Below are 9,758 nucleotides of genomic sequence, written 5' to 3' on the forward strand. Positions count from 1 at the left end.
GTCTCTAATTATATCGTATTTTCGAGGAAAAAAAAACCATGGAGCACTAATAATCTTGAATGTAAATGGGGGTCTTAACCATATAATTGAAAGGGGTATGGAATTTGAAAAGGGAGCTAAAGAATGAGAAATTCTCTATAATTTGTTTTTTTATTTGGATATTTAAATGGGTCATAGCCCAAATCTACTTTTGGGCCTTCTTCCACTCTCATAACTTAAAATATAATTCTCCCGTATATTAACGGCCAAGATCACTTATCCCTTAAAACGCTCTTCACAACCGTCAGGTCCAAAAAATTAAAGCAACCTCAAAACCCTATGTAATTATATACAACACTCTGTCTCCTGCTATATACTCTCCTTAAAAACCCTAACCCTTCCTCTCTGATCCTCTACAGCACGAGCAGAGCTGAAACCAGGCACATTCTTATCTCGGTGAGTCAACTTGGATCCTGCACTCAAATCTCCCTTGTATTTCACTTCCATTTCTCTCTCTCGATCTACTTGACCCCCTGCCGCTTTGGTATTTCTACTGGCTTATTTTCAATAAAGTTTTTATTTTTGAATCGCGATTTATTTTAGCTAAAATTAATTAAATAGGAATTAAATGTGTATTTTTTATATATTTAGGGTTAATTATTGTTGGGTTACTGAATGATGAAGGGGGTAAAGTAATTATTGTGTGTTTTTAGCTATTTTTTAATTATAAAATTAGGAATTTTTTTGAAAAATTCGGATTTTTTTAGGAATAGATTTGAATGAGGAATTTTGTTGTTGATCATTGATGATTTCGAGGGGTTGTGTTAGTGGGGAGATTGTTAAAATTGTTCAGGGATGGGTGAAGAGGTGATGGTAGCTGTTCCGGAGTCGGTACTGAAGAAGCGGAAGAGAGAGGAGGAGTGGGCATTGGCTAAGAAGCAGGAGCTTGCTGCTACTAAGAAAAAGAATGCTGAGAACCGAAAGATCATTTTCAAGAGAGCTAAGCAATACTCAAAAGAGTATGAGGAGCAGGTATACGCTGTTTTTCTAATTTAGATTACATCTTCATTGGGGGGGTTTTTTCGAGGTTTCGTTTTTTAATGCAATGGGTTTTTTTTTTATGGAGATTTTAGGGAAAGCAACTTGTACAACTGAAGCGTGAGGCGAGGTTGAAGGGTGGATTTTATGTTGACCCTGAGGCTAAGCTCTTGTTTATTATTCGCATCCGGGGGTATGTAGTTGGATTTTTTGTTGGTTTTTAGTGTCTTTGTTAAGTTTAAAGTTTTATGTGAATTTTCTAATGTATGTAACATTTGGGTTCCAGGATCAATGCCATGCACCCCAAGACCAGGTCAATCTTGCAGCTTTTGCGTTTGAGACAGGTAGCATTTGAAACCTTTCGACCTCTAAATGATTCCAACTAATTAGCTATGTTCATGTTATGTTGATATCTGCTTAGCCATTTAGTAGTTGATCTGGATACATGAGGCAGCTGTTGGATGGTTTTTCATTAGTTTATCTTCATTTTCTTGCTATATAGGAAGATGACTATAATGTAGTATACTATATTACATCACCCTAGGGGTGTGCATTTCCGGTTCGGTCCGGTTTTGGGCCAAAATAAATAACCAAATTGAAATTATTTTTTTTCAAGTTTTGGAACCGAACCGAACCGAAAACCGGTTCAAACCGACCATTTTCGGTTCGGTTCGGTTTTTTTTCCTTCCAAACCGTTTAAACCGGTTCGTCATATTTCTATTTTCATAGCTTTGTGTTTATGAGAGAAATCTTGGCTTTCTCAACAAGCTAAACCGGCAAGGAATATCCAGAAATCCAACCCCAGTTTTTTTTTTGCTAGATCCTTGCTCAAAAATTAATCTTTGCACAAAAAATACACAAAACATAAGGAAAGAAAAGAAGTTATTTCACTGGAAAAAAAAATTAAGATCAAAAGATATGTATTATTCAAATGTAAAACCAAAACAATCAGAAACTAATTACAAATTTTTATATAGATCCACACCATCTATCGAGTGTGTGGTGTTTTTATACTCGGTTTCTTCAATAAATAACCAAACCCGATGTCCAGTTGTTGTTCTCATGAGACCAACATCAAGAAAATCACAGAAAAACTTTTCACTGGTTTGACATAACAATCTTCTTCGGTTACATGGGTATGAAAAATTATATAGCAATTACAAAGTTAAAAGCAAAAGAAAAGGTAAAGAGAGACGTGGCTGAACTAAAAAAAAATAAAACCAAGTGAAGAAAGGTGTGCCTTTGATATGAGGACAGCTAATAGGAGGACAGATAAGCATGGAGAAGCAGGAGCTTAACAATTCTTAAAAATTGTGGGATATGGATTGTGGAGTACAGAGAAAAATGAGAGAGGAGAGAGTGGGAGACGCAGAGAGCAAACTAAGGGGAGGGGGTGGCTGTCTTCAGAATGTTACTTTAGGTTTAGGGTTACGAAAAAAACATGTTATTTATACTTTTTTTTTTAATGGTGGCTGGGTTGAACCGGTTCGGTTCGGTTCAATCGGTTTCAGACTTTGTAAACCGGAACCGAACCGAACCAAAATTTTTTTGTGATTTTTCAATCGGTTAATTCGGTTTTTTTTTTCGGTTCGTTTTTTTTTGTTGTTTTTTTTTCGGTTTTTTCGGTTTAATCGGTTATTCGGTTTTTTTGCTCACCCCTACATCACCCATGTAGCCATAGGGACACTTTAATTAATTTCAAGGTTTTGTAATTCTTATAAGCAGACTACAGTTTTGTGATCATTGTTAGTTAGGAGGCACTTTCTATTTAGAGGCTCATATGATCTAATTATGCTGTTTATTTGAAATTTAAAACTCATACTGTCTTCTTTTTTCTGTCAGATCTTCAACGGTGTCTTCCTCAAAGTAAACAAGGCAACAGTGAATATGCTGCGCAGGGTTGAACCTTATGTGACCTATGGGTATGCATCTTTTCTTTGAAATTTTGATTTTACCAATGGCTTTTTGTTATGCATGTCCCCATTTCTAATGCATTTGCATTTTAGATATCCCAACTTGAAAAGTGTGAGAGAATTGATTTACAAGAGAGGCTTTGGGAAGTTGAACCAGCAGAGAATTCCCTTGACTGATAACTCAATCATCGAGCAGGTTTGTGTCCTTTTTTTGCATGCAAGTACTATTTTAGGATGGGAAGCATTTGCTTTATCATGTTGCTAACATGCTGCATTGTCATCACAGGGTCTGGGTAAGCGTGGCATTATCTGCGTGGAAGATCTCATTCACGAGATCATAACAGTTGGGCCTCATTTTAAAGAGGCAAATAACTTCCTGTGGCCATTCCAACTCAAGGCCCCGTTGGGTGGTTTGAAAAAGAAGAGGAATCACTATGTAGAAGGAGGAGATGCAGGAAACCGTGAGAACTATATTAACGAGCTTATCAGGAGAATGAATTAGGTTTTTGCAGGCTTTTGTTATTTAGTTGTCTGAGGTGCCGGAAGAAATCTGAGATTAAAATTTTCACTGCTGTGGAAACAATGAAGTGTCTGCTTGTCATGATGTTGGATTATTCTTCTATTTTGTTTTTGGAATTTTGCTCACTCCCAAGTGTCTGTTTTTCATTAGAAAATATATTAAAATAATATTTTTTATTTTTAAAAAAATATTTTTGATATTAGAATATTAAAACTATTTTAAAAAATAATAATAATAATAATTTTTTTCAAGAGTTTTTTGAAAATTGTTGTGAGCATCTGTCATCTAGTCAGCAAAACATTTCCTCTGATCTCCATCTCCCTCATACTTCCATTGGAATGGTCTGTTGGTAACAGAAATAACGTACGTATTTTTTACTATGTTCTTTTGTCAAGTGGAGAGCTTGAGTTATTGCTCAAGTAGCACTAGTTTCTCTAGCTCTTTCATTCACCTGGAATAACGAGTGAACTCACGTGAGAAATGAGTGATACCAATGGAATGGGTTTTCAGCATGTTGATGCTCATAATCAATATCTATAATTTGTTTATTATTCATAAAAAAAATTATCATTTATCTAAATTCTATCAATTATTCAATATCAGATAATATATATTGCATATATATAAATTATTATATATTAAACAATTAATAGTATGTACGATTTTAATATTATACAAATGGATAATATTTGCAATGTCACTGTTCAACACCTTTTATATATGTGTGGTCGGATTTTGAATCAGATTTGTATATATAATTTGTTTGAGTGAATTATTCCGAATATGATATAGAATGATATTTTATTAAAAAAACCTTTCGAGTTTGTATAGATTAGAATCTATCAGGTTGGATTTTAAAATGCTCTCCCATGAAATTTGATTCGTTGGAAATCTATGAATCGAGGCCTGCATGACTGTCGTCCAATGTTAGGTGGGATATCAAGATTTTCGAAACATTTTCAAAAGCATTAAAAATGAAGCGTGTGACATCAAGCTCATTATCGTGCAGTGGACGTGGTTTCCAATCTTGAAACCACTCGAGTGTCAAAAATCCACTAACCAAACTCAATCTTGGTCGAAAGTTCTTGCAATCCACCGATTTTTGTCCATTACACATAGATTTCCCTTCGGATTTTATTATGAAACAGCCGGTCGGAATGGTTGCACCAACCTTGACATTGAGGCGATGGATACAGATTTTCATGGTGGCTTGCAAGTCATTGCCTACAAGTCGTGATTCACGCAGTTGTGAACTGAAATACATGGCTTGTGGTGTTTTCCATCCAGCTTAGACAATAAATTCGTAGTCTAATTAACATTTATGTCTTTATCGTGACTCTAAACTCTCGTATTCAAATTCTGACGTCGGTCCCCAGAGCTACATTTAGCAATGTTAATTTAAGAAGACTCAAGACTCGTGGGGATTTTTTCTTTTCTTTTCTTACGAAAGGAGCAGAAAATGCACTAAAGAAACTGATCATATTGCTCCACTACCGTTTTCTATTGCCATTCTATTCATTCGTCTACTATCTTGTTTGCTCTCAACCACCCATCCTGGACAACTTGTAACACTTGATATGCTTTGTTTCCAAGTAGCCCATTAGCTTCTTTTTCACAGTTATTTACTTTATCTTTTTAGAGTCGCACAAGCATATTCCCGCGTGCTCCCGATGTGGATTGAATTATTCTTTTCCTGAATTTAAAAAAAAATATTAAGAATATAAAGAAAATTTATGTTTTTGATAATATCATTAAATCCAATCAAGCAGTTTAATTTTAAAATCTGCTAACTCGACTCCTTATCTAACTTAAATTTCAAATTAAACCGCGCAGAAGCTGATGATATTAGATACTTTTAAAATCGAGCATCAATACTAAAAAAATATTTATTTAGGATCATGATAACCCTATAAAAAATAGAAAAAAATAAACCATGAATTCTATTTATCAACCAATCCAATATTGAATAAGAGCGAAATAAAAAAATAATTAAAAAAATTAAAGGACCGGAAACTAAAATAAATATATCAGATTTGATTGGCAAACTCATTAAACTAGTGAATTTGATAACTTGGGTTAACACATCGAACTCATAGACCAAATAATGGACTCCACTATGATTAATAACTTGTTTTTTTTCCCTTCTAAAATATTGTTTATTTAGCTATATGGTAAAAAAAATTAACGATCGCAAAATCGAACGTCAAACCAGTATCGAGACTTTTTTTTTAAGACTATGATAATCTTATAGAAAGCAAAACGAAACAAATTATGAAACTTAATTCTAAAGCATTCCAATATTAAATGATGAAATTAAAAAAAAAAACTTAAAAGTTAAACTTGTCATACTCGTCAACAAAGCCATAAACTTTCTAGAATTTAATAACATGTTTTTTTTTCAAAATTATTTTTTATTTAATTAAATTTTTTAAAAAATAGACCATGTCATGATGCTGGGATATTTTATTGATACTACAATAACTATATAAAAATCAAATTAAATTAAATTATCAACTTTAAATTCCTATAAACACATTATACAAGAATTAAATTGAAAAAAATAATAATTAGAGAGAGAAAAAAATGAGTTAAAATGAAGAAAAAAAACTTTGAATTATTATTATAATTAAATAATAATAGGTGTAGAGAAATAGTGATTTCTGTCGCATCTTCAAGCTTTATTTATAATAATAATAATAATAATGTGGACTGGAGCATGTTTTCAAAATATTTGTCTACTTTTACAAAAGTTTTCTGTTTTTTTCTCCTGTGTTGCATTCAAAGGACTGCTCTGCATGCCCCACTCGTTCACCGATCATGCTCTGGAACTAAAAGTCCATGTCATTTGTAGTTAAAGTTAAATAAAATTAACTTTAAATATGAGCTGGGCAGCTTACTAGTCAGATTTTAAATTTATTTTTTAAAAATTATTAGTTCGAGTCTCAAAAATTTTAGGATCACTGAAAACTTAGTCCGTGAAATTAGTAGAGGTATGCGCAAGACCTCAGGACCACTGGAAGCTTAGCCCGTGGAATTAGTTGAGATACACGCAAACTGATCCGAATACCCACATTAATATATATATAAAAAAGTTAAATAAATTTCAGAGGCACATCATTCTTTGGAACTAAAGTCCATGTCCTTTATACTTTATAGTTAAAGTTAAATAATTTTTAGAGGCATATCATTAATTTTAAAATTTATAAGATTAATTGAGATACATGAAAGCTATTCCAACATCTATATTAATAAAAAAAATTAAAAATGATACATATATGTTGTAACATGATTGTTAGGTGGTTTCTTGTATTGCACGTTGCAATTTTCTGCCGAGTCGCTTTCTTTTGTTTAGTATAATTCAAGTTATTAAACTTGTTTTAGTTGATTCAAGAAATCTATATTGTATAGCTCGATTTAAGCTAAACTTGAAGTTGAATAAAATAATGTATTAGTCCGATAAAATTTATTTGACCTGCTGAGTTTATAGTAATTTACTGATTAGATTAAACATAGTCTAAACTTGATCGAGCTAATTCAAATAAATTAAAAAAAAAATGAAGTTGTTTTGTCTAAATGATTGATTGATCCAGACGAGGTTTATATTGATGATTCAGACTGGCCCGTGATTCAAATTATTTGATTATACGGTCGAAAAATATATGGACACGCTCCCCCCTTCCCCCCTTCTTTTTTCAAATTTGTCCTGGTGTTTTTCCTCGCTGGAAAACGCTACACGTGTTTAAATTAAAATTGAGATGATAACGTGGACATCTATTGGTCAATATTCTTCCGGACTTTTGCCTGGTGGAATCCACTTCCAAGCTACTTTTTATTTTTTGTTTTTTCTTGGGTTCAGGAGATGCTTGAAAATGTAATAATAATTAATTTTTAAATTATTTTTTAAAATGATATTTTTATTATTATTTAAAAATTATTTTTGATATTAACACTTAAAATAATCTGAAAACATTAAAAGATTTTAAATTTTAAAAAAAATAATTTTTTTAAAAAATACTTTTAAAATAAAAAAACAAACAAAACCACCAGAAAAAGGGTTTCTTTTCGATTTATGATCCGGTCAAATTCAATGCAATGCAGTATAATTATTTCGACAACCTGAAATTGCGCCAAATTTTGCTCATGAGTGTGCTTCCATTAGGAAACCCCGTGCCATGGCCCCCCTTTCCAGTCGTCAAATAGAGGGGCACGGGCCTTAATGTCCTTCATGAACAGATTGACTTGAGCTTGATGATGCAACATACAAGCCCCTGGCTCTCGGGGTTGGTCCTTGATTATCTCGTGGTTGAAAAAAATAAACAGGATAATTTGTCCAGACGTACAAGACGTTGAAATTATTTTATTTTGTTTCTGTTTTCTCTAACATAAATTGATGGGGAAATACATCAAACTTCTTTTTAATGTACGAGAACTTGCTGATGAAGTCATTGAAGAGTGATTGATGTTGTCCTCGGACACGGACATTAAATTAAGGAAAAAACCTATAAAAAAAATATCACTGCACCAATATCAATTATAGGTGGCAAAATGATACCGGATTTTTATATATTTATATTTTATTTATTATTTATTAAGTTAAAAAATTATATATTTATGAATTATTTATTAGGTTTCGAGGATCCATATAAATACTAAGTATTATCTTATCATTACATGCTAATTAGAATTATTTTTTTAAATTATTTTAATAATGCATCTTTCACAAATGTAATCAAATAAAATTAATGATTTTTTTTTCGCGTTAACTTCAAAGTTTGAATCATGAGAGTGATGAGATATATTTTTTTTAATTGCCAGGACAAGCACTTGATTAATAAAAGCCAGAATCGAGGGAGAGAATTTGTCTCTCATGTCTAGGATCATGCTAAGTTATCGAGGGAAAAAACCAGATATCTCTCTATTTGTTCTCTAAAATGACAAACACTCCACTATCTCCGCGGTGATCAATTTACTGAATTAAACTAATGTCTAATTTGTTTTCGCGTTTAGACAAATAAAACTTTAGAAAAATCAAATTGAAGTATTTTTTAACAGTTTTGGCATGTTGGTATCAAAAAAAAAATTAAAAAATTATTTTAATATACTTTTAATTAAAAAATATTTGTAAAAATACCATTGACTACGATATAAAATACACTTTAATAATAGCGTGACTGACATGCAAAGCACGAAATCAATCACGATTGATCCACACACTTTTTTTTTATATAAAAAAAAATTGTCATGTTCAGTCAGCTATGAGAAATGATTTATTGTCTTTCTTTTTCTATTCAATCTCTTTTAATTGGTCCACGTTTTTCTCTCTAAGAGAAAAGGACTTTGTATTTGTTTCTACTCTAACCGCATCCTGGAAGAAGAAGGTATTGTGCATTTCAGTCCCCGATAAAGCAACCACAATAATAAACACGCTCAAAAATTAAACACCACAACTTGTAAAACTTTACCCTTGAAATGCGAGGCTCTGATAGCAATAGTTGAGTTTCTCCATCTTATCATCTCGCATAGTCATTCAATCGATGGGACGAGACTAAAGCACTAGGGTGAGACGACTATGATATCTAAACTTTTTAAAAATTACATTTAGTCTTATAATCTTGAATTTTTTTCAATTGTATCCCTGAAACGAAGAACTCTTTCATATAAAAAATCTTAAAAAATTATGTATTATCCTTGCCACCTTTTTCTTTACTGTTTAACTTATAAACTGGCATAATTTTTTTTTCACACATGCCTTCATTTATTTAGGAGTGCAATAAATTTTGTTTTTAAATATATTTTATTTAAAAAATATTAAATTAATATTTTTTTAATTCTAACATGCTAATATAAAAAATAATAAAAAATATTTTAATATATTTTTAAATATATATATTTTATATCACAATATAAAATCCATATAAAGAATTGGAGTTTCACCTCTAAAAAAGAATCAATAAAGTCAACAAGGACAGTTTTGTTCAAGTGCTGACAATAATAATTGCTTGACTAACACGCTTACAAAGCAATAAATCAATCACTATTGATCCCAACTTTTCTTCTTCTTTAAATTTGCCACGTTCACACGTTCAGCATGTTTGAAAATATAATTTTATTTAGAAAAGAATATCAATAATATTTTTTTATTTTTTAAAAATTATTTTTAAAATCAGCACATCAAAATAATTTAAAAACATCAAAAACATATTAATTCAAAATAAATAAAAAAATTTCAAATTTTTTTCAGAAGCGCTTTCCGAACACAGAAACAAACGGCCTCATATATTAAAAATATTTAGAGAGGTTGTAATAAT

At 31.4% G+C, this 9,758-nt stretch overlaps 1 protein-coding gene across 2 annotated transcripts; it reads left to right on the forward strand.

The window, feature by feature from the left end:
• Positions 1-265: 265 nt before the first annotated feature.
• On the forward strand, positions 266-3,575 carry LOC7497794 (60S ribosomal protein L7-4). 2 transcript variants are annotated; one of them, XM_024606275.2, is made up of 7 exons: positions 266-435; positions 833-1,011; positions 1,113-1,210; positions 1,304-1,361; positions 2,860-2,939; positions 3,024-3,126; positions 3,217-3,575. In XM_024606275.2, the coding sequence occupies exons 2-7, from the start codon at positions 835-837 to the stop codon at positions 3,430-3,432; spliced, it is 732 nt and encodes a 243-aa protein (XP_024462043.2). In that variant the 5' UTR covers positions 266-435; positions 833-834; the 3' UTR covers positions 3,433-3,575. The 2 variants fall into 2 exon arrangements, with proteins under 2 accessions (XP_024462043.2, XP_002310943.2); XM_002310907.4 differs by having other exon boundaries at positions 267-435; positions 808-1,011.
• The last annotated feature ends 6,183 nt before the right edge of the window (positions 3,576-9,758 follow it).

This window comes from Populus trichocarpa, chromosome 8, assembly GCF_000002775.5.
Source record: "Populus trichocarpa isolate Nisqually-1 chromosome 8, P.trichocarpa_v4.1, whole genome shotgun sequence".
Taxonomy (NCBI): Eukaryota; Viridiplantae; Streptophyta; class Magnoliopsida; order Malpighiales; family Salicaceae; genus Populus; species Populus trichocarpa.

Coding starts and splice junctions, on each gene's coding strand:
- LOC7497794 (XM_024606275.2), top strand. CDS start 835: ATGGGTGAAGAGGTGATGGTAGCTGTTCCGGAGTCGGTACTGAAGAAG. Junction 1,012..1,112: donor CAAAAGAGTATGAGGAGCAG/GTATACGCTGTT, acceptor TGGAGATTTTAG/GGAAAGCAACTTGTACAACT. Junction 2,940..3,023: donor GAACCTTATGTGACCTATGG/GTATGCATCTTT, acceptor TTTGCATTTTAG/ATATCCCAACTTGAAAAGTG.